General features: G+C 35.8%; 1 protein-coding gene across 3 annotated transcripts in view; it reads left to right on the top strand.

Moving 5' to 3' along the window:
- The window catches only part of SMAD5 (SMAD family member 5), a 50,403-nt gene extending 36,104 nt beyond the window's left edge, over window positions 1-14,299 (top strand). For 2 of the 3 annotated variants that reach the window (XM_023516078.1, XM_023516075.1), the window contains exons 4-7: window positions 303-422; window positions 9,162-9,383; window positions 11,693-11,949; window positions 13,117-13,947. In XM_023516078.1, coding sequence (XP_023371846.1) covers window positions 303-422; window positions 9,162-9,383; window positions 11,693-11,949; window positions 13,117-13,260 — 743 coding nt within the window. In that variant the 3' untranslated portion in view covers window positions 13,261-13,947. Of the gene's footprint in view, window positions 1-302; window positions 423-9,161; window positions 9,384-11,692; window positions 11,950-13,116 lie in introns of all 3 variants that reach the window. The other variant, XM_023516073.1, reaches the window with a different exon arrangement.
- The last annotated feature ends 8,826 nt before the right edge of the window (window positions 14,300-23,125 follow it).

Here is a 23,125-nt window from a genome sequence, read left to right as displayed (position 1 = left end):
CCTTGAATTCTATTGTAGTGAATTTTAAAACTGATCCTAGTCTCCAGGATTCCCAGGGACCTGGGCTAAACAAATGGGGGCTTATAACAGGTTTTCAGTAGCTATTAGGTATGTTGCCTTTTCTCCTTTTCCCTTGCTCCAGGATTACAGCCTATCTTTGTCCATCTGATGTTCAAAATGAACCGTGCTGGTAATCTTACGAATTTTTTAATGCTTTGAGAATAATAACTTTAAGCAGGATGAAAATTTTAACTATTCTTTTTGAGACTTTAACTTAGTTGTTTCATTTTTTTCCCTCTTAGCTGATACACCTCCTCCTGCCTATATGCCTCCTGATGATCAAATGGGTCAAGATAATTCTCAGCCTATGGATACAAGCAATAATATGATTCCTCAGATTATGCCCAGTATATCCAGCAGAGGTAAAAGAAGTACTCATATTTATGTTGTCGTTTTTGACTTCTTGGGCACTTCATTAAAAACAGCTTTATTTGGTAGGCATGGTAGCTCATGCTTGTATTCCTAGCACTCTGGGAGGCTGAGGCGGGTGAGCTCACAAGTTCGAGATCAGCCTGAGCCAGAGCGAGACCTCGTTTCTTAAAAAAAAAATAGCTGGGCGTTGTGGCAGGAGCCTATATTCCTAGCTCCTTGGGAGACCGAGGCAAGAGAATTACATAAGCCCAAGAGTTTGAGGTTGTTGTGAGCTGTGATGCTACGGCACTCCCCTGAGGGCGACAAATTGAGACTCTGACTCAAAAAAAAAAAAAAAAAGCTTTATTGAGGTAAAATTTACATACTACAAAATTCACTGATTTCTAAATGTATGATTCAGTGATTTTGGCAAATGTATGAAGTTTTGCAGCACAGTCTAGTTTTAGAACATTCCTATAACTTTAAGAAGACTGTCTGTCTGCATATTTGCTGTCTATCCCCATTCCCATCTTCAGCTCTACATATTATCTGTTTTCTGTATCTTCTGTATAGATTGTTCTTGAACGTTTCATATAGCATAGCTTTAAGGTTAATCCATGTTGTAGCATGTATCATTAGTTTATTCCTTTTTATTGCTGAACAGTATTCTTTTGTATATCCTAATATATCATTTATCCATTCCCAATTGATGGGCATTTGAACTGTGTAAAGGTTTTTAATTATTATGAACACTGCTCTTATGAATATTTGTATGCATGTCTTTGTATGGACATCACTTTTATTTTTCTTGGATAGATACCTAGAAGTGGAATTGCTGAGTAATATGGTAAGTTTAATTATTTAAGACATACTGCAGAACTTCTCCAAAGTGGTAATGCCATTTTTCATTCTCATCAGCAAAGTAGGAGGGTTCCAGTTTCTTCACATCCTCCTAACACTGTGACTGCCTTTTCAATTATAGCTGTTGTACTTGGTGCAGAGTACTTATTATGGTTTTAATTTAGATTTTCCTAATGAGTAATGATATTGAGCATTAAAAAAACGTATTTATAAAAAATTAAAATGTACTTATTAACTATGTATCTTCTTTGGTGAAATATTTTAAATCTTTTGTCCATTGGGTTGTCATCTTACTGAGTTGTAAGAGTTCTTTATATATTCTGGATATGAGTCCTTTGTCAGCTATATGATTTGCAGATATTCTTCCTCATTCTGTAGATTTCATCTTTTCTTAGTGTCTTTTGAAGAACAGTAGCTCTAAATTCTCTTAAGTCAAGTTTATCAGTTTTTTTTCCCTTTTCTGGATTATGCTTTTGGTGATGTATCTAAGAAATTTTTGTCTATCTCAAAGTCCTAAAGATATTCTTCTATATTTTCTTTGAGAAGTTTTATAATTTTGGCTCTCACATTTAGGTCTGTGATTCCTTTTGAGTTAAGTTTGTGCATAATATATGCCAAGTGTGTAAATTAATTTTTTTGCATATAGAAATCTGGTTGGTTCCAGCATCTTTTGTTGAAAAGAATATCATTTCTCCATTGAATTGGCATCTTTGTTAGAAATCAATTGACTATAAATATAAAGGTTTTTTTCAGGACCCTCTATTTAGACTATACCGTCTTGGTTACTAAATGTTTATTGTAAGGGTTTTCCCCCCAGTTTTCTTTCTTTCTTTCTTTTTTTTTTTTTGGTGGTGGTAAATATGCATAACCATAAAATTTGTCATCTTAACTGTTTTTAAGTATACAGTTCAGTGGCATTGAATACATTCACAATTTTGTGTGACCATTACCATTCTCAATCTCTGTAACTCTTTTCACTTTATAAAACTGAAACTTTGTACCCATTAAACAATAACCCCCTATTTTCCCTGCCCTACCCCTTGGCAACCATTGTTCTTTCTGTTTCTGATTTTGACTCCATGTACCTCGTGTAAGTGGAATCATGCAGTATTTGTCTTTTTTGACTAGCTAATTTCACTTAACTTACTCTCCTCAGGATTCATCTGTGTTGTAGCATATGTCAGAATTTCATTTCTTTTTAGGGGTGAATAATATTGTGTTGTATGTGTATACCACATTTCGTTTATCCATTTGTTCACTGATGGCTACTTGAGTTGCTTCCGATTTTTTTTTTTTTTTTTTGAGACAGTCTCAAACTGTCACCCTGGGTAGAGTGCTGTGGCATCACAGCTCACAGCAACCTCTAACTCTTGGGCTTAAGCGATTCTCTTGCTTCAGCCTCCCAAGTAGCTGGGATTACAGGCGCCTGCTACAATGCCTGGCTATTTTTTGATTGTAGTTGTCATTGTTGTTTGGCAGGCCCAGGCTGGATTCAAACCCGCCAGCTTCAGTGTATGTGGCTGGCACCCTAGCCACTTGAGCTAGAGGTGCTGAGCCTGCTTCCACTTTTTGACTATTGTGAATAATGCTGCTATAGACATAGGTGTACAAAATGTCTCTTTAAGACTCTGCTTTGAGTCCTTTTAGGTATATACTTAGCAGTGAAATTGCAGGAGTATTTGGTAATTCTTTTTTTAAGTTTTTGAGGAACAGCCATACTATTTTTCACAGTGGCTGCTATACCATTCTATAATATAATCCCAACAGTACACCAGAGTTCCAATTTCTCCACATGTCCACTAGCACTTGTTTTCTGTATTTTTGGATAATGACCATCTTAGTATGTATGAAATGATTTGTCATTTGGTATTCCTTTGAACATCTGGGTTTTTTTAATTGAGAACTGAAAACTTGTACATTTTTAACCACTTTGTTTTGAAACTTTAAGCTCCTAAGTTCTCAAGTTTATAATGTTACACATTTCCTGAAACTGTCTGTGCGTGTGTTTTGTATGTATCTTGTGATAATACCGAATGCCTGTATCTCAGGTTCCCAAGTTAAATTTCAGGCCCTCTAATAGTTTTGTTAATTTTTGAATAATGTTTTTGCTTTTTAAAGTCTAGAATTTAGGAATTTTGTTATGCTAATTTACTTCTAATTCATGGAATCTATTTTCATTTACTGCAGAATAACTCAGATCATGAATTTCTGTATTTGAATTCTTACTCCTCTACTTCTTTGCAATGTAGGATGCTCATTAAATCTCTAAGCCTAAATTGTCTGATTTATAAAATAGATAGGAATTATTAGTTTATTAATTAAATTAGTCAGTATCTGTAATGATCTTAGCACACAGCATTGGATCAAGCTATGATCCATACTGTAGATTATAATTTTAAAGTGTTCTTTGAAAATAATAGGCTATGTTTACTCTACCTGCTATTTTTCTTTTCTTCTGTTATCCTGCAATCCGGATTCTCCAGACATCAGAATGCTATTGAATAGTGTTATATGTCAGATGTCCATTGGAATGTAATTTGTCTTATCCAAACAACTGAGGCCTTTTAGAGGAAGATGACACTCAAGTTTTCTCTTGTAAATATCTTTTCTCATCAGAATTTCTTCTCATTTGTATTTGTATTTTCTCCCTTCTCCAACAGAAAAGTGACAGAAAAGGAAATCGGTGCCTCCGACACCTGTTAACATTAGTACATGTCCTTTACAGTGAGCCCAGGCAGTGCTTTCCTTCTTCTTTTCAGCCTAACCAAATTGCCTTTTCAGTTTTGTTTAGCGTGTTTTTCTACAAACTTCTGATTCTTTGCTCTAGCTTTCCTGACATTGTTCTTACTAACTACCTGCTCCTTATTTGTATGTATCTTTGGTTATGCGCCTGTCCTTGTTTCATCTTTTTTTAATAAACTTGTTTAAAATCTGAGTGCTTAGGACTTTTCTCTACGAGTTCATGTTGGTTTACTTTCCTTTGTCCTCCCTCCTCTGAATTCTTAGCAGTTGAATAATCAGAAGTGAGATTTAAAAGTTAAACTACTCTCAAAAAAAAAAAAAAGATAAGTTAGCCAACTCTTTTATACTGCCTACATAGACCACATGATTGGTCTTAAGTTTTTCTCATTTTTTTATCCCTTCCTTTTTTTTTTTTTTTTTTTCTGAGACAGAGTCATGGTGTCACAGCTCACAGCAACCTCAAACTCTTAGGCTTAAGCAATTCTTTTGCCTTTGCCTCCCAAGTAGCTGGGACTACAGGCACCTGCCACAACGCCTGGCTATTTTTTTGTTGTAATCGTCATTTTCTTTTTTGGCATGCCGGGGCTGGGTTTGAACCTGCCAGCTCCAGTGTATGTAGCTGGTGCCCTAGCCTCTGATTTCAGCTCCAAGATAGACACCTGGGTGAACAGGTTTCATGTGTCCCTCTCAATCATTGGATCGATTATAAGTCGTTGACTCAAGTTTGGCCAATATTTTATATCAGGTACAAACCACAGACAGTTCTGTCATGTACAATTCAGAACAATACCATTTTTACCCAAAGATAATGCTTATTTAGTTGTTTTTCTTTCTTTTGTTTAAAAAAAAAAAGGACTTTATTTTTTAGTTCAGTTTTGGATTCACAGCAGAATTGAGTGGAAAGTACAGAGAGTTCTCACGGACCTCCTTTCCCCACACATGAATAGCCTCCCTTCTTATCAGCATCCTGCACCACAGTGGCACATTTGTCACAGTTAATGAACCTTCTCTAACACAGTTATTACCCAAATCCATAGTTAAGGTTTGGGCCATCCTTGGTTTATGTATTCTATGACTTTTTAAAACATGTATACAGTGTTACGATACCATAAAGAATTTTTTTACTTTCCTAAAATTCCTCTGTGCTCTATTTATCCTTTTCTCCCCTAACCCTTTACAGCCACTGTTTCCATAGTGTAGCCTTTTCCAGAATGTTGTATGTTGGAATCATATAGTATGTAGCCTTTTCAGACGGGATTCTTGCAGTTAGTAGTAATGTGTTTAGGGTTCCTCGGTGTCTTCTCATAGCTTCATAGCTCATTTCTTTTTAGCTCTTAATAGTAATCTGTCGTCTCAATGTACCACAATTGTTTTTATCCATTCACTTACTGAAGGACATCTGGCTTGCTTCTACAATCTGGCAGTTGTGAATAAGGCTGCTGTAAACATCCATGTGCAGGTTTTTCTGTAGATAATGGTTTTCAATACATGTGAGTAAATACTGAGGAGCATGATTGCTGGATCATATGTTAAGAGTGTGTTTAGTTTTGTAAGAAGCTGTCAAACTGTTTTCCAAAGTGGTTGTACCATTCCCCCCACCCCACCCCCAGCTATGAATGAGAGTTCCTGGTGCTTCACATTCTAAGCAGCATTTGGTATTGTCATTGGCTTGGATTTTAGCCATTCTAACAGGTGTGTAGTAGTATCTTCTTACTGTTTTGATTTGCAGTTCTTTAATGACATGATGAGTATCTTTTCACATGCTACTTGACAACTCTTAGTTTGTGGTGAGGTGTCCTCCATGTCTTTTGCTCATATGTTAGTTAGCTTGTTTGTTGCTGTTTAGTTTTAGGATTTCTTTATATGTTTTGGATTATAGAGTCCTGTAGCAAATAATGTTTTGTAAATACAGAGAGTGCCAAAACATGTATATACATTTTAAGGAAGGAAAAAACTGTATTAAAATTGTAATACTCTATATATACCGATAACAAAAGATGAATACAAGTCATGTTTGACTTCTGCAATCATAAGAGGTGCTCAAAGTGGTTATTGTCAGCATCCAGACAGACACCTGACTGTGGTGAACTACTGCTTGAGCAGTGCTGACCAAAGTGTCTGCTTGTTTCTCTGCATGCTGTTTTCAATTTCTTCCTGAAGTGCCACCAGTGTAGCTGGTTTTCTTTGGTACACTGCATCCTTTAAGGCCCTTTTAGGTAGAAGCCAAGGGGTATTAAGTCAGGAGAATGTGAGGGAAACATAACTGCACCTCTACAGCCTACCCATTGTCCTGGCAAATTCTCATTGAAGTAAGTTCTCATGTGGTACATGTAATAATCTTGGGTTGAAAACTTTCCACTTAACGGTTTCAGGAATGTGTCATGTGCTTGTCCTGCTAACTCCTGTCTCACGTGCATACTGTTTGAAAGTTTTATGTGGTGAGCGTGTAAACACCTTAGCAGAAGCAGCAGGATTTGTTGCTGGGCGAGGCCTCGCAGATCTCCTCTTGCACACATCAAACACAGTACGTGCCTCTCAAAACTCTCACCAATGTGTGCAGGTGTTAGGCATGTTGGAGGCTGTGTGTACCCTCAGGTTTCCATTGTTGTCGTACTTGCACAACATTCTGAAATTTCAAACACCACTTCAGAGTGGTCTCGTGTTCCTTGGACAACAACCATGCTTGTGCCATTTTCTTCGACTGTCCCTCCTGTCTCATGGTGATGCTAGCATTTGATTTATGTTGTCTTTGGAGTAAAAGTCATATCACACAGTGCTACTGTAATTCAATTCTACTTCCATGAGTAATAATATGTGCAGAGGACCTCGCTTGAAATGTGTATACATTCTTTTGGCACCCTTAGTGTTTTCTTGTCTAATTGGCTTGTCTTCTGATTCTCTAGAGTGTCTTTCTCAGAGCAAAAGTTTTTCATTTTAATCAAGTTCAGCTTACCAATTATTTTTTTCAGATATTATACCTTAAAAAGTCATTGCCATACCCAAAGTCTGCTAGATTTTCTCATGTATAAGTTTTATAGTTTGGCATTTTACATTTAGATCTGATTCATCTTGAGTTAATTTTTGTGAAGAACATAGGTCTGTGTCTAGGGTATTTTGTTTTGTTTTATTTTGTTTTTTGCATGTGAATGTCCAGTTCTTGCATCACTTATTGAAAAGGCTATTTTTTTCTTCATTGTGTTGCCTTTTTTCCTTTTCAAAGGTCAGCTGGCTGTATTTATATAGGTCTATCTCAGGGTTCTCTATCCTTTGATCTGTAAGATGAGACAGTTAAGAAATCCTAGAAAAAGTGCTGCATACCTCATTGCTGAATATCGCTCCAGTCACCTGTGAGGCACTCCCCTTGGGAAGCTATGCACTGATGCCTGGAGTGGACATTAGAGCTGTTGTCTGGGTCAGATAATTTAAGTTCACAAACTCATTCTAGAAAAAGGCTGCATATACCTCATTGCTGAATATCACTACAGTTATCTTCAAAGTACTCCCCTTGTCTATGTGGTGACCATAGTGATAATCAGCAGTGAGGTATTATAACCCTTTTTCTAGTTTGAGTTTGCAAACTTAATTGTTTAAGGTCATATTTGTCTGTTCTCTTACTAATACCGTATTGTCTGGATTATTGTACCTTTATGGGTATGTCTTAAAGTCAGTTACTGTCAGTCCTTCAACTTTGTTCTTTTCTTTCAATATTGGCTATTCTAGGTCTTTCTCCTCTTGATATAAATTTCAGAATCATTTTCTCAGTATCCACAAAATAACTTGCTGGGATTGGCATTATATAATCTGTAGGTCAAGCTAGGAAGCACTGACATCTTGACAGTATTGGGTCGTCTTATCCTTAAACATGAAATGTCTCTTCACTTTTTTAGTTGTTTGATTTCTTCGTCAGAGTTTTGAAGTTTTCCTTGTATAGATCATGTTTTTATTTTGTTAAATTTGTACCTAAGTATTTCATTTTGGGGGCATTCTAATGTAAATGGTAATGACTTTTGAGTTTCAGATTCCGTTTGTTCATTGCTGGTACAGTAGGAAAGCTGTTGACCTTTACCTTTGTACTCTCTATCTTGCAGCCTTGCTGTAATTGCTTACTAGTTTCATGAGGGATTTTTTGTTAGTTTTTTCATGTTTTCTGAATAGACAATCACATAATTTGCCAACACATACAGTTGCTCTTTCTTCCAGATCTGTACCTTTTGTTTCTTTATAGCATTAGTGAGGACTTCCTGTATTACATTAAAAAGAGTGAGGAGACATCCTCGCCTTATTACTGATCTTAGCAAGAAAGTGTCTAGTTTCTCACTGTTAAGTATGTTAGCTGTAGATCGTATGTAGATGTTCTATATCAAGTTGAGGAAATTCCCCACTATTCCCAATTTGCTGAGAATCTCAGATTTTTTAGCTTATTTTTGTTTAGAATAGTTTTACAGATAGTAACTTTAAATCTTTGAAATTGCTGTAAAAGAAGTTTTGTCTCAAATTTAAACCTGAACTAATTTCTGCTAGAAAAAAAATCAAAATGTGATGTTGTTGCTGTATTCTGAATTATGTCCTCCCCAAATGCACATGTTGAAGTCTAGCCCCTCAAGTGTTGGTATTTGGGGATGGAGGCCTTCAGGAGGTAATTAGGTTAAGATGAGCTCATGAGTATGGGGTCTTTATGATGGGATTAGTACCCCTGTGAGAAAAGGAAGAAAGAATCCCTTCTCTGTCCTCAAGCACAGAGTAGGAAAGATACACAGTGAGAAGGTGGCTGTCTACAAGCAGGGAAGTGGGCCCTCATCAAACATCAGATGTGCTGGCATCTTGATCATGGACTTCTCAGTACCCGAGACAATGAGAAATAATTTTTATTGTTCAAGCCATTCAGTCTGTGGGATTTTATTATAGCAGCCTGAACCAACTAAGATAGATATAATTTTTAAAATTACAACATTTAAGCCTATTTCTGGTATTTTTTGTTTGCTATAGACTCAAACCTAGGAACAACAGTGAGCTATATGTGAAATATCTGAAAATTTTCTTTTCGTGTAGTACTTGGGTTGAGCTAAAGGGTAAACACAACACATAAAGAAATCTGAAGTTTCTGATACTTGTTTATTAAATTGTTTTTCTATTTGGTTTGTTCACAGACGTTCAGCCTGTTGCCTATGAAGAGCCCAAACATTGGTGTTCAATTGTCTACTATGAATTAAACAATCGTGTTGGGGAAGCTTTTCATGCATCTTCTACTAGTGTTTTAGTAGATGGATTCACAGATCCTTCAAATAACAAAAGTAGATTCTGTTTGGGGTTATTGTCAAATGTTAATCGTAATTCAACAATTGAAAACACTAGGCGACATATTGGGAAAGGTAATCTTATCATTTCCATATATTTAATTGAATTCAGTTATTTGTTGTACTTGTTGTGTACCATGCATTTCATAAAGTGCTAGAAGTGTACAAAGAAGTTTAAGGTGTGACCTGTGCCGCAAATTGCAGATATTGAATAATGTGTTAATTAGAGACCTCATCAGTCCCCTTTTCCTTATCCTGCTTAGTTTTTCTTCCCAGTACTAAGATCTGAAATCATATTACCACTTTCTTTGTTTTTTTTAATATTACCGTGACTGGAATAAGTTGTATGGGAACTTGCCTTGTTCACAACAATATCCTCAGAAGCTAGAACAGTGCCTGGTTTATAGTAAACACATAACAAATACTTATGGAACATTGTATTTGAATGCTGGTGAAAGATTAGAATTTTATAATTATGGCATTTGTGGAGTATTTTGGGTTTAGATGATGGTAAGAATCACCATGATGTTGGAAGAGCAGAGTTAGAAGTGGGAAGTCCAAGATGAATGACACTAAGGCTTCAGTGGCTTTACCACCAGCCTGTGGGTCTTTTAAAGTCAGGTAACAAGGTTCTGTTTACAGTTTATCTTCCAAGATAGTTGCCCCAACAAACAAGGCACTTTTCACACTGTAATGAAATGTCAAAGACTCATGCTTCATGTGGTCAGGAAGGAAACTCATCCCAGGTAGAGAGTATTACCTGTTTCTTGAGAGGTTTTGTTTTCATCCCTTGCTGCTTTTTGCTTCTTTCACTTCAGAGAGTCTTGGTCCAAAACAAGAACTAATGGTAAATAAATACAGTTGCAATCGGACTTCTTATAGAAGAGATTCAGAAAAACACTACATCCAGAAATGCTTCAATTTTATACATCAGTCCCCCCTCAATTAAAGTAGAAATAATTTAATAATTTAAGGAAACGCTGGTGAATTTTGAAATTCTGGAATCAATTTTCCCTTTTTTTGCTGGTATACAGTTCTAGGGCCCTTTCATGGCTGATTTTTATTTGCTCAGAAACAAAACAAGTCTGTGACTCACATGTGTCAGGATGTCTGTGTAGAGGGATGGTGCTAAAAAGCACCGTTTTCAGTGGTGAAGAGTAGCGCCAAGTTTCCTCTTGGGAGACAGTTAAATAAGTTATGTTCATTCCTTCTAGAGTTGCATTCTATAATTATTATATATCATATATGATTAACTGCATTTAAAATATATGTATAGTGGCAGATTTATATTTTAGAGCATAGAGAAGTGTCTAAGATCTATTCAGTTTAAAAGAGCAAGTTTCTGATTAATGTGTTAAAAAGCAAACTGGACACACACACATGCACTTAAATACAAAACCATACTAAAATGTCATATAAGGATGTATAATTAAATGCATATTAAAAGGTTTGAAAGGATGTCTCCCAAACTGATGACAGTTCTCTACCTTTCTAAGTAAAAAAGTAAATGAGCTGCTGGAGGGGTATGTTGAGAAAATACTTGGTGACTTCAGCTTTCATTATACAATTTGAATTTTAATATTAAAACTTTTCGTATATCATTTTTATATCTTTTAAATATATGAAAAAGATTTTTGAGACAGTTTTACTCTCTTGCCCTGGGCTAGAGTGCTGTAACTCCTGGGTTCAAGTGATCCTCCTGCCTCAGCCTTCGGAGTAGCTGGGAGTACCGGCACTGCCACAGCAGCCTGATTATTTTTCTGTTTTTAGTAGAGACAGGATCTCACTCTCGCTCAGGCTCGTCTTGAACTCCTGAGCTCAAGAGATCCTCCCACCTTGGCCTCCCAGAGCGCTGGAATTATAGGCATGAGCCACACTGCGCCTGGCTATTCGAAAACATTTATAAAGGAAAGTAAAATAAATCTGCCATTTAAAAGCTCTGTGACCTGAAATTACATATGTTACTTTTCTTTTAATGTTGCTGTCTTCTTAACAAAAATAGAGTGTAAAATCTGCCACATGACTGTGATAGCACCAGTTATTCATTTGAAAGCACTCATCAGAAGGTAATTTTTAGGGTTCTCTTTTTTAGCTACGTCTTTCTCTCATAGAGATGATAAACTGTTGTTGGAAAAGGGATAAAACCTAAGCTGCCAACTTGAAGCTTCACTTCTCTTAGTTATTTGAAGACCATTTTAGCTTTTAGGCAGACGGTAACCTCTTGTTTATCTTTGGCAGCAGAAGGCCATCTAGTGGTAGTTTCTACCTAAAGGCTGTTGGGAATCTGCTCTGGATCAGGAGGTATTTTGGTTGCACCATACAGCCTCTTTAGTTTCATTATAATGCTTTGTTAAACTGACTGTCGTAATGCCTGTCTTTTCAAGGTGTTCATCTGTACTATGTTGGTGGGGAGGTGTATGCGGAATGCCTCAGTGATAGCAGCATCTTTGTACAGAGCAGGAACTGCAACTTTCATCATGGCTTCCATCCTACCACTGTCTGTAAGATTCCTAGCAGCTGTAGCCTCAAGATTTTTAACAATCAGGAGTTTGCTCAGCTTCTGGCTCAGTCTGTCAACCATGGGTTTGAGGCAGTATATGAGCTCACTAAAATGTGTACCATTCGAATGAGTTTTGTCAAGGTGAGTGGGTTGTACCCTGTAAAGTAATTTGAGTCACTGTAAATACATATATTATGTCTTTAGGTTATAATAGAAAAAAGTTCTTTGTTAAAGGTAATAATTACTTTCTACCTGGTTTAAGGGATTTTAAAGTGAATTTCTTGAATTTATAATTTTAACCACCTTTACGTCTAAAAGTGGTCTAAGATTTCATTTGTAGTCCAGACATTATAAAATTCGTGATTGATACTGATTCTGATACTGTATAGGACTGAGTTGAAAGCATTTAATGTCAATATTCCTTTCTTAATTCTTTAGCTTTAACAGTTTCAAGTATTATTAGATTCTATTAGGGTAGCTTAACAGAATTCTTTAAAGTACTATAATTATTTTACTTGCTTCAAAGTTTGGTTATTACGGATTTGCAAAGTTCAAAGACCTTTTCAAGTTTATCATTTATACTCTTGGCCTGATTTTACTGACATTTTAAAGATTACAGTTTGTGAAAAAAAAAAAAATGGAAAGAATTTTAGTGAAGCATTTAAGCACCCTGTACTATATCCACATGTTCCTTGAGGATTTAAATGCTGTGTACTGGTTTTGCCTTTTGATACTCAGTACCGTGATTCACTGTTTTCTTGACGCTTTGTTAATCTCCACTTCCCCATCTTCTGCACTTGTCTCCTTTCCATGCCCTCCCAGTTTCCCTGAGCCAAGACCACCATAAGCAATAAAACAGACAATAAGTCCAGGAAAATAAAAGTAACTTGAAAAACAAAAATTTTTGGCAACAAAATCTGACATGAACTTGCATGAGGTGATTTGTGGCTTTTATTTATCCCATTAAGTGAGAATGTCTTTCTCTGCAGAAATATTAATGTTTTAATCATGAAGTATTATACTGTATTACCTTTATAAAATTAAAAAAAAAATTATGAGACATATCTAGCCTTAAGGGTTTTTATTAAAGGGATTATATCTTATTAAAAAATTCACGTATATTTGAATACTGTAGCTATTGTCTTGTTTTTAATTCCATGTTAAGGCTAAGATCGGTTTTATGATATTCTTTTTAAGTACATTCTGTATATCTGTATTTTTTAAGTATCTTTATTTTATGGTAAAATTGGTTTAGACTGGTTGACAGTTCAAAGAGGGATTTGCTGTGATCTCTGTTTATTTTCATAGGGCTGGGGAGCAGAGTATCACCGGCAGGATGTTACCAGCACCCCATGCTGGATTGAGATTCATCTTCACGGTCCTCTTCAATGGCTGGATAAAGTCCTCACTCAAATGGGCTCTCCTCTGAATCCCATATCTTCTGTTTCATAGTGCAGAAGTATTCTTTTCAATTATATTATTAGTGGACTTGTTATAATTTTAGAGAAACTTTGAGTACAGATACTGTGAGCTTACATGGAAAACAGATACTACAGCTTGTTTTTTTTCTACACAATTGTGACCAATACATTTGTATTTTTTGATGAATCTACATTTGTTTGTATTGATGTTCATGTGATTAACCCTCAAAAGTGTTGTGAAAGATGCAGAGTAAGTATTATGCCCCAGTTCAGAAGTTTGGCATTGATCTTTAAACTGGAACATGCTTCTACTTTATTGTCCTAACAATTTTTTGTGAAATGTTTTTGAAAAACTAATGCATCACATGTTGAAAAATTATACAGTAATAGTGTTTAAGAGGGTATATACAGTGAAAAGTCTTCCCTCCTTGATCTTCTCAAAGCTGTACTTTTACCAGTTTCTTTGTCCTACCAACTTAAAAAAAAAAGTGTAATTCATTGTTTTGCAAAAGTGTATGGTAGGGGCTTAAAAGAAACTATATATTTTTTTTTTATTTGGAGGAACACTATGCACTGCTCTAACAAGTAGTGTTCAGGAAAAGCAAAGTGATAGTTTTCTAGATGATGTCATAAAATTTACATTTACTACAGATAAATGTTTGTCAGTGTAATGTGACTTCATGCTATATATCTTTTGTAAAACAGTTTCTTTTTTAAACAATTATTGCAAATAACTGATCTCAAGTACGTCATTTACTCAAAATTTGTCGTAAGTACTACTTTATAGCTAGTGACAGTACATGCATGGCCTTGTTCAGCTATGTTTGCTGCTTTTGGACAATGTTGCAAGAACTCTAATTTTGACATGCATTAATGTTTTATTTTGCACTTTTATGGGTGACAGGTTTTTTTAGCATAACCTTTGGTAAAACACACTCAAGTGACTTGGACTTAGATGCTTATTGTACTTTTGGTGCCCCTTTTGTATTAACAAACTATGGTTTATAGATTACAGATGTAGGAAGTTACACTTTTCTAGTTTTTGTTTTATTTTCAGCCTAGATTATAAGACTGTTATTCTATAGCTTCAACTACAGTGCCTTTTTAATTCTTCATAGTTGTATGGGTATTATTAATATTGGAAAATCATGTGCTTAATCTCATTGTTCTTGCTTGCATCATCCTTCCTATGCAAGGGCCCATGCCTTGAAGTCATGCAGGCTCTTCATGTGGGCTCCAAGGATAAGGCTGCTGGTCAGATGCTTCAGTAGGGCTTGTTGAAATAGCTGATTTTAAAACATTTATGCATCAAAGAATGCAGACTTTTCTCACTTACCATCTTTTCTCACCATCGATGCTCTTTTTCCATTTTGTTGTGCCTTTGTGGATGCTAGTTTCCCAGAACACAGTCTTTAGCGAGGAAGGACATGAAAACTCTGAAATACCTGTTTAATCAGATCAGACCTTTGGTTTTGGGTAGAGGACTCTTGACCAGTTTTTCACATTTTCAAGGGAGCAGCTAAATGGACACTTAGTTTTTACATGAGAATGAAGAAATTACTTTGAAAAAATAAAAATATGAACCTATTTTACCTATCAGCAGAAGCTTTATTTTCTGGTGCCTTCCAAAAATACATGGAACCATGTCATTCTTCTGTTTAAAATGTTAGTTTGGTTTGCCCTTTCTGCTTTTATGAGAAAAAAAGTACATTTTTGAGGAAAGGATTATGCAGTTCCTTCTGGTTTGTGTGTCATTGTTTATTGCTTTTTCTGTGTGCAGCCAATGGATGGTTTTAGTTCTTTCAGATAAAGAACCATTTGTGTTTCAGCTCACAGTTAGTTCTTTGCTGGGTAAAAGAAATGTTGTGATGGCCACCTCAGCCTTAACCACAAGTGTTAACATGCATTCTGAGTCTTCCAAAGTTGTATCAGCCACATGATAGAGAAATACTTTCTTAGTGATACAGCTTAGGTATTTTCATCATTCTTTTACTTACCAGACTCAGGGCACAATCTTAGAAATTAGAATAATCCTACAAATTAGAAGAAATTTGTAGGAAAAACATCACTTCGATTGAATGACAAGTACACATAATCAACATCAGTGGGCTGTAGTAAGCTGATGGAAACTGTTGTTTTATTGATGTTTTCAATTAAGAGTTGATTAAAAATTGTTTTTATTTGGAATCATCATATAGCCTTTAGCGTTAGTAAGATTTAATGTGATTGGCCTTTTTCTTGTTGTCTTTATGTCATTGTGTCTCATGGGTGACATTACTAATAACCATCAACAGTTTCATAGAGAAGTATAAGCCTGTTGTATTTTGTAAAAACTGTTAACTCCTCACCCTTTGATTTTAAATGAAAATTTTATACAGTCTAGCTTCTGTTATGATCCCCAAGGATGCCCTATACCTATATATAGGAAACTGGCTAGTAAGATTTTAGAAAACTCTAAAATTCAGGCCAGCGAAAAGAAAGCACCTCTGAACAAAACCACTTTAGAAAATTATGATCCTAATTACATCCTGTTATAGCACGTACAACATATTAATTTATGCCAGTTGAAAAGGTAGAATCGAGAAATAATAAAATTGCAGCCAGTTTGGTTAAATGCAAAAAGCAAGATGGAATCAAATCTCAATAATGAGTTAAAGCAGCAGATAAATGGAGGATATGAGAGGTGCATTTGCCTAGCATCTCTCCGTGGTAGAGTATTGTGGTCAGCCTGGCTTTGCCTAGCTAACATTATGGAGCGTTATAGGCATGTTATCAGTCTACCGAAACTTTTCTAAAAGAGAGAATTCAAGGAAGACAATCAAAAATGTCAAATATATGTGTCAGAATATAAATCATTTTTTGGATTTTATTATTGCTATATAAGAAAACTGTGGTAATAGAATTGGCTAGATTTCTGTAGTGAAATCCAGAGTAAGATTACCGTATAGACAGTTTAATAAGCCACATCTAATAGTAAAGAAAGCAGATATAGCTATTTTGTACTTGTCATCACATTCTATAGGAAGATATCCTTTTACTACATAAAGTGATCAGTAAGTATTCAAATCTGAAATCTGTTGTCAAGAACTGGGACTCATGTTATAAAACTTTCCATATTTCCTAAGGGTACCTGTGGTAAATAGTCCTTCTGTAGTAATGTTCTGTAGGAAGAGAAAGTTTGTATAAAAAATGAAATCCTACAACAGCAGAAAAACTATAAAAAGTTTGATAGTACCTATTAAAGTGCTGTACTTCTAATATAGGGAGCATCTAATATACCAATTTAGGTCCATTTCTTTATACTTTTTCTAATCATTTGCTTAATAGTACTTTGGATTATTATCACCTTTGCCACTCAAAATATGTTAATACCTTTTTTACTTTCCGAGAAAGGAAGGATCTTTTGGTAGTTACAGAGTTTAACCTCCAGTGATGACCTTTGGGTCTATTAACTTTCAAGAGGTTAAAGCCCTTATTTGTCTTACTAGTTAAATCCCCAATCTCTTGGGTATTAATATACATGTGTCATTATTATGCTCATCAGCTAGATAAGCAGGTATCTTTGGAGATAGTAAATTGTCGGGTGGTTTTACAAGTGTTCTCTGGTTTTTATGGGAGAGAGTTTTCCTAAGTGGAGGTTTATAAATGGTTTTGGATATTAGGGCAGCTTTGGAGGTTAATCTCGGGTTTAATGCCTGTTTTCCTCCACAGCAGTAGCATTTCCTCACTGATACAGGTGAGATTCTTGGGAGTTTTTCTTATCACAAAAGATGTATATATCAAAAGTGAGAATTCAAGGCATTTCTTCTGTATAAACAAAGGGTAATATCTGCTGGACAGAAATTTGGACAGTTCTTTGGAATTAACATGATTACAGTTTAATAAGTCGTGATTATGGGAGGTAGCAGTATTTATAAAGCCTTTGTTACATTGGATTATTCGTAATGGAATCTTACCTCCTAAAAAACAATTGTATTATAAGTGACACCCTGAAATTGGATGGTTTGCCAAAGCCACGGAAAGGAATCTCACACATTGATTTGTTTTTGTATTTTAAGTATTAATAAGAAAGCATGCTGTGATATTTGCTAGTATTAGTTCCTGTAAAACAAGTGATGAGTTATTTCCTTGAAAAACATCCAGTCCTAGAGCAGGTTTCTTTGATCATTATGGCAGAGTAAAAAAGGTTTGTATGGTTCTTGTTCAAATAACTCAGTTCTTAGAATTCTTAAATCATCATCAACCTTTATTCTTCAAGGGTTTATTTGAAGATGTAGTTTTTATAAAGTTCAGAATTTTGTGTACAGGTGGATTTTTCACCCATTAATAGTGTCTTAATACACACAAGCTTATGTTAGCTATAACAAACTACAGTGAGGCCAAAGAATTTCAAGTTCTTTGTTAAAAAAAAAAGACATCTTTTAGGGTCTGATTTTTCCTTTCTAATACCATTGGAGATGCTGCTGCTTTGATTTATTCATAAAGCATTTTAACTGTAGGGATGCTTGAAGACAGTGGTTGGGCAAGTGATTTTCTTTTTAACATGGTTGGTTAGAGTTGCATTTTGAAACTCACTTACTTTGAAATTGGAGAGGATTGTTATCGTGAAGACTGAATGTTTGTTTTTTAACTACCCACATTCTCTTTCAAAGATATTTTATATGCAGATGATAAAGACCAAGCCAGTGGCTGCACTAAGGTCTGCTTATTTGTACTTTTTCTGCTTCTGTTTATGTTGTAGATGTGAAATTCTAGCAACATGCTTCAGTTCTGTTATCTTTTTGATACTTATAAAAATGTATTAGGTTTTACTATATTGTGCTTTTAAAAGCCATAACTCTTAAGAACTTTGTTTTTGCATATTGTTTGCTAATACTTTATTTTAATAAACCTTGAAACCTGTTCAGTGTGTCGTTTTTAAATTTTTTGGTACCTATTTTGATTTATATTTTCATTGAGTAAAGTTACAAAAGAAGGATGAGATGATCGGTTGCTGTGACCTACTGAATAATCAGTGTTTGTGAGGTAGTGACTACGTGAATATATCATGCCTTTCCACTCAGCATGAGGTTTGCTCAGAACTCAGTTTGTAAGGGAAGTAATGTGTTGGAGCGGCGGGGGGCAGGGGGGTTGTTTGTTTTTGTTTTGGGCCTAAATTCTGGGCCAGGGTTTTGAATTTAACCACCAATTTCTTCCCTACCTAGATTTCACTGTCTATAAATGAGGGGGTTTGACTGATTGTCTGGGAGGTAGAACAGGTGTGGAGAATTCTTAACAGAGCTGGTTCTGGAGTCTACCTGCCTGCCTTTGAGTCTTAGGCCTCAGTTCTGGGCCTTTAGACAAGTTGCATAACTACACTGTGCCTCAGTTTCCTGATCTGTAAAGTAAAAGTCTGCTTTGTAGGATTTGCGGGAATATTAAATGAAATAATATAATTAAATAAAGTACTTAGAATAATACCTAGCACATAAGAACTTGGATTTTTAAATGACTACTATCATTTCTAATTTTTTGATTCAGAGTAGTTCTGATATTTCTTCACCTTGGTAGATAAACCCTTGATAATCCACTTTGTGAATCTGCCATATTTTAAAGGATTTTTGCCTTCTCCTTTTTGGAAAATATTTTAAATCACAGATTCACTTTTGATTATCACCACCATGGTGCACACCTTCTCCACACTCTGGACTGCATGTGCAAGAAGTACAAACACATTCTAATTAGGAAGTGATGGTGACAATTCACGTGTCCCAGCTAGAAAAATAGAGAAACTGAAACTAAATACTCTAACCCAAAGGAATAAATACAAAAACTCAAAAGCCTTTTTTTTTTCTTAGAGACAGAGCCTCACTTTGTTGTCCTCGGTAGAGTGCCAGGGCCAGGTTTGAACCCATCACCCTCAGTGTATGGGGCCAGCATCCTGCTCACTGAGCCACAGGCACCACCCCTAGAGAAAAGACTTCTTAAGAGAATCCTTCCCTGTGAATCAGTTCCTGCTTATGTATTTTTATTTAAAAGGCATTTAGTGAGATAGTATGTAGCAACTTCACTGGCTATTATAGAAGAGTACTTTTTAAAATGCACCTTGGTCCATTTCACTGTAAAAGATTCCAGTGAACACCGAGAGGGTGTTACTTCTTTCAGATTTAAGGTAAATTAGTTTTCAAATTACTGTGGCCAAAACAGTTCAGATGATGAGAGGATGAGACAGTGACTAATACTATTTTATGTTAGCAGTTTTGATGACATTCATCATGTTTTATAAACATTTTTAAGAAAGCTATCAGCCTAGTAGCCAATGCTTATAAGAAAGTTCTTATTTAGAACTTTATAGTATATGGTTTTAAAACATTTTTAAAAGCCCTCCAACATTTTAAAAATGATTTCATTTTTGTTGAATTTCTAAATCTATCTTTAATAAACTTCTTACAAAAACAAAAATGCCATAATGCCATGTTCTTTCTGGTTAAATCATTTTTTTTTTTTTTTGGCTGTATTTTAAAGTAAGGAGGACTGGGGAAGATTTGAAGAACAGCTTTTGACAGGTGGGTAACCATTTCCATGTTAAAACATGTTAGATGGAAGGTGGGAAGAGGGATTTAGGCTGGTGGTTAAGACTTTTATTATCCATATTGTATTTGGTGGCCATACCTCTTAGTGAGAGGCATTTCCTGAGGCACTGAGGTGGATATTGAAAAGCTCCTTTATACTTTGTCTTGATCTCTTACCCTTCCAAGAAATCTCCCCCATTATCTCATTTTAAGTAATTCTTTATCAAGATTTTCAACAGTACAGGAAAGTATAAACTAAAATCCAAAAAGCAATAGCCAGCCACTAAACGTGCATGAGCGTGCCCTTCTAACCAATTCTGGTAGTGACTCCACATAGGCGCTTTGCTTTCTGTGACAAATATTTACTGATTATGGATAGAGCTCTAGCTTTTTTTTTTTTTTTTTGAAAGGGTTCTCAGAGAAATTGATTTGGTTTGCAAGTGTTAATTGAATGTTTTATACCCAAGAAAGCTTTTCATTCTCCATAGCATTTGTGCCCATCCAACATACTATATACTTCATTTCTTTACCCTTAGAGGAATATAAGCTCTGTGAAGACAAACCCGTATTCGCAGTGCTAGAGCAGTGCTTGATACCTTGTAAGTAAGCACGCCAGTATTTGTTGAATGAATGAGAACACTGAAGCAAGATGTGATTCTTTTTAACACTGGAATGCACCCTTTAAATAGTAAGATAATTCTTAGTTGAATTAATTCTAGCTCAGCATTTTATTGTATCTCTTCATTATATGCCTAATGACAGAGGGGAGGGGGAAACTCAACTAAGAAAACTAGACTGCTGAAAATCAAGAATATTTCTTTTTTGAATTTTGGACCTTTTCCCCAAAGTTACCAGATTCCTGGAATAGTTGCTTACAGAATCTACAAAATTAACAGTCAAGTTGCAGCTTTAACTGTTGACATTTGATACTGTCACAGAGAAAGTAGAAAGGGCATGGTTTCCTTGATGTGTTTTTTAAGAGAAGATAACCCAAAAAGGTGTACTTTTTATTTCAAGAGCTTACAGAAATAGGGGTTTAGAACCATGAAGTTTGATTTTAGTGCCCTGGTTTAGACCCTATAATATCCTTCCTTAGCCATTGTACAGGCCTTTTGTTATTATACTCACGGGGAACTGCAAGGAGTATTCTCAACCTTCCTAATGTGGATCGCAACCCCCAGGTTGAGAACTGCTGCCTTGGAGATACAGAACATAAGACAAATGTGTGAATATTTGTATTTAAGAATAAAAAACTAATTGTGCTGGAATATATGTGTGGGTGATGTAGGGGAAAAAAGAATGGATTTTTAGAGGACTTTTCACATTTTGCCCATATATAGTTTTGCCAGCATTAATCCAGAAGTTTAATAGTAAACATTTTCTCATTGCCTTTTATTTACATAAATACTTTCAAATGTGGTTTCCATTAATTTAGAATTGTTTAGGCCAAGTTTGTGATGTCAGGGAAGGTCAAGACAAATACAAGCACAAACTAGTCATGTATAAGTAGTAAGGCTGCCAAGATGCTGTTCCTGTGAAAAGAAGGTCCTTCCTTCTTTTGAGTCTCACTTGGTCCCCTTCAGTAGAGTGCTGTGGCATCATAGCCCACAGTGACCTCAAACGCTTAGGCTCAAGCAATCCTCTTGCCCAAGTTTTTCATTTTTAGTAGAAATGGGGGGGGGGTTGTCTCACTCTTGCTCAGGCTGGTCTCGAACTCATGCATTTAAGCAGTCTGCCCACCTCAGCCTCCCAGCATGCTAGGATTACAGGTAGGAGGCACTGTGCTCAGCTGTTCTCCCTTACATTAATTATAGAATACTTACGTCCATCCAGATGGATACCACACTTCCCAGCTTTCCTTTCAGCTAGGTATAGTCATGTGACTAAATTCTGGCCAATAGGATGTAAGTAAGAGTGATAGGTGCCACTTCTGCATTATACTGAAAGAGGAATGTACTCCTTGCTCCTTTCCTCTTCTCAAAGGCCAGGAGGCAGATAAGATGGTAGGAGCTACGGTAGCCACCTTGAAGTGGACATTGGGAGCTGAGGAACAAGGATGACCGAGCTGGGCTAGTGCTGGAAGATTACTGTGAGAAAGAAACGTGGAGGGTATATGTGACTGTTTTGTTACAGCAGCTTAGACTATGACCTAATTCTAATTTGCTCATTCAGTTCTCACCAAACCTTATGGAGTGCTTATTACATACCGGTCAAGCTTTGTATAAAACTAGACAGTAGAGTTAGAGTCCTGGTTCTTATCTTCATGGAAAGCGAAGCTATAACATAGTTGAGAGTATTTGGTTTCTAGTTAATCTAATTAGGTTAATCTGTTGAGTTTGGGAGTAAGTAGGAAACAAGAATGAGACAGACTTTAAAATATAGAGTCTGCTCCTGTGTTTCTGAGTATTTGTATTTTTTCCTGAGCAACGTCAGTTTGCTCATTCATTAGACTAATGTGAGGACCTGTTAGAGATGTCTGGCTGAAGATAGACAGTAGATGAAACAAAAATTTTTCCCTTGAAGATCTTCATTCTGGTTGATGGAGATACCAAACATGGCATTTACTGATAAGTTCTAAAGAGAAAAAAAATAAAGCATGAAAAGTAGACATACAGGTAAGGGGAAGAAAAGGAATTAAAATTTTAGGTTTGTTAGCAAGTAGTTTAGGAAGACATAAGGAAATTGGTATGTGAGATAGTTAGTGGTTTAACCTATTATTCAAGGCAATTCAGAAGGCATATGAATGATACTGCAACAATCTGTGCTTTCCTGCAGGGAAAGGAGTAATTCAAGCCAAAATAGCTAAAGGTATATAGACTTTTAAATTGCACATTATTGAGTCTCTGCAGGAACTAGAAGAATAATTGAGGTGTTGCATGGATGGAGACAAATGTTAGTTGCTAACAATTTTGTGGATCTCTCCCCCCGCCCCCCAGGAATCCAGGCAGTTGGAGGACCAATCAATAAAGGAAAGTTGGATTCAGTATTTTATCTGATAAAAGTTTAGCTTCAGGAGGAAACAGATGAGAATGCACAGGCAAATTTACCTTAACCTCTAGCATGGTTTTCCCACTATATTTCATTCAACAAATATTTATTGAGTGTTTATTTCATATTTAAAACTGTGCTCAGTATTGGGAAAACTGCAATGAGCAAAGCAGACATACCTGATCCCATACAACTTACCTGTTACTAGTGGGAAGAGACAATATTAATTACGCAGTTGTTTAATAGCTGTAATTAGGGAAGTAGGTGATTTGGGACTATGAGAATAATCTTATTTTAGGACTCTGGTAAATCTTTAGTAGGGAAGAAAGATTCAAGTTGAGACTTGAGGGATGAAAA

This window comes from Otolemur garnettii, unplaced genomic scaffold (genome assembly GCF_000181295.1).
Source record: "Otolemur garnettii isolate 467f Iridium unplaced genomic scaffold, OtoGar3 scaffold00003, whole genome shotgun sequence".
Lineage (NCBI taxonomy): Eukaryota > Metazoa > Chordata > Mammalia > Primates > Galagidae > Otolemur > Otolemur garnettii.
Note: the sequence above shows the minus strand (reverse complement) of the source record. Positions and strands in the feature narration are given on the sequence as shown.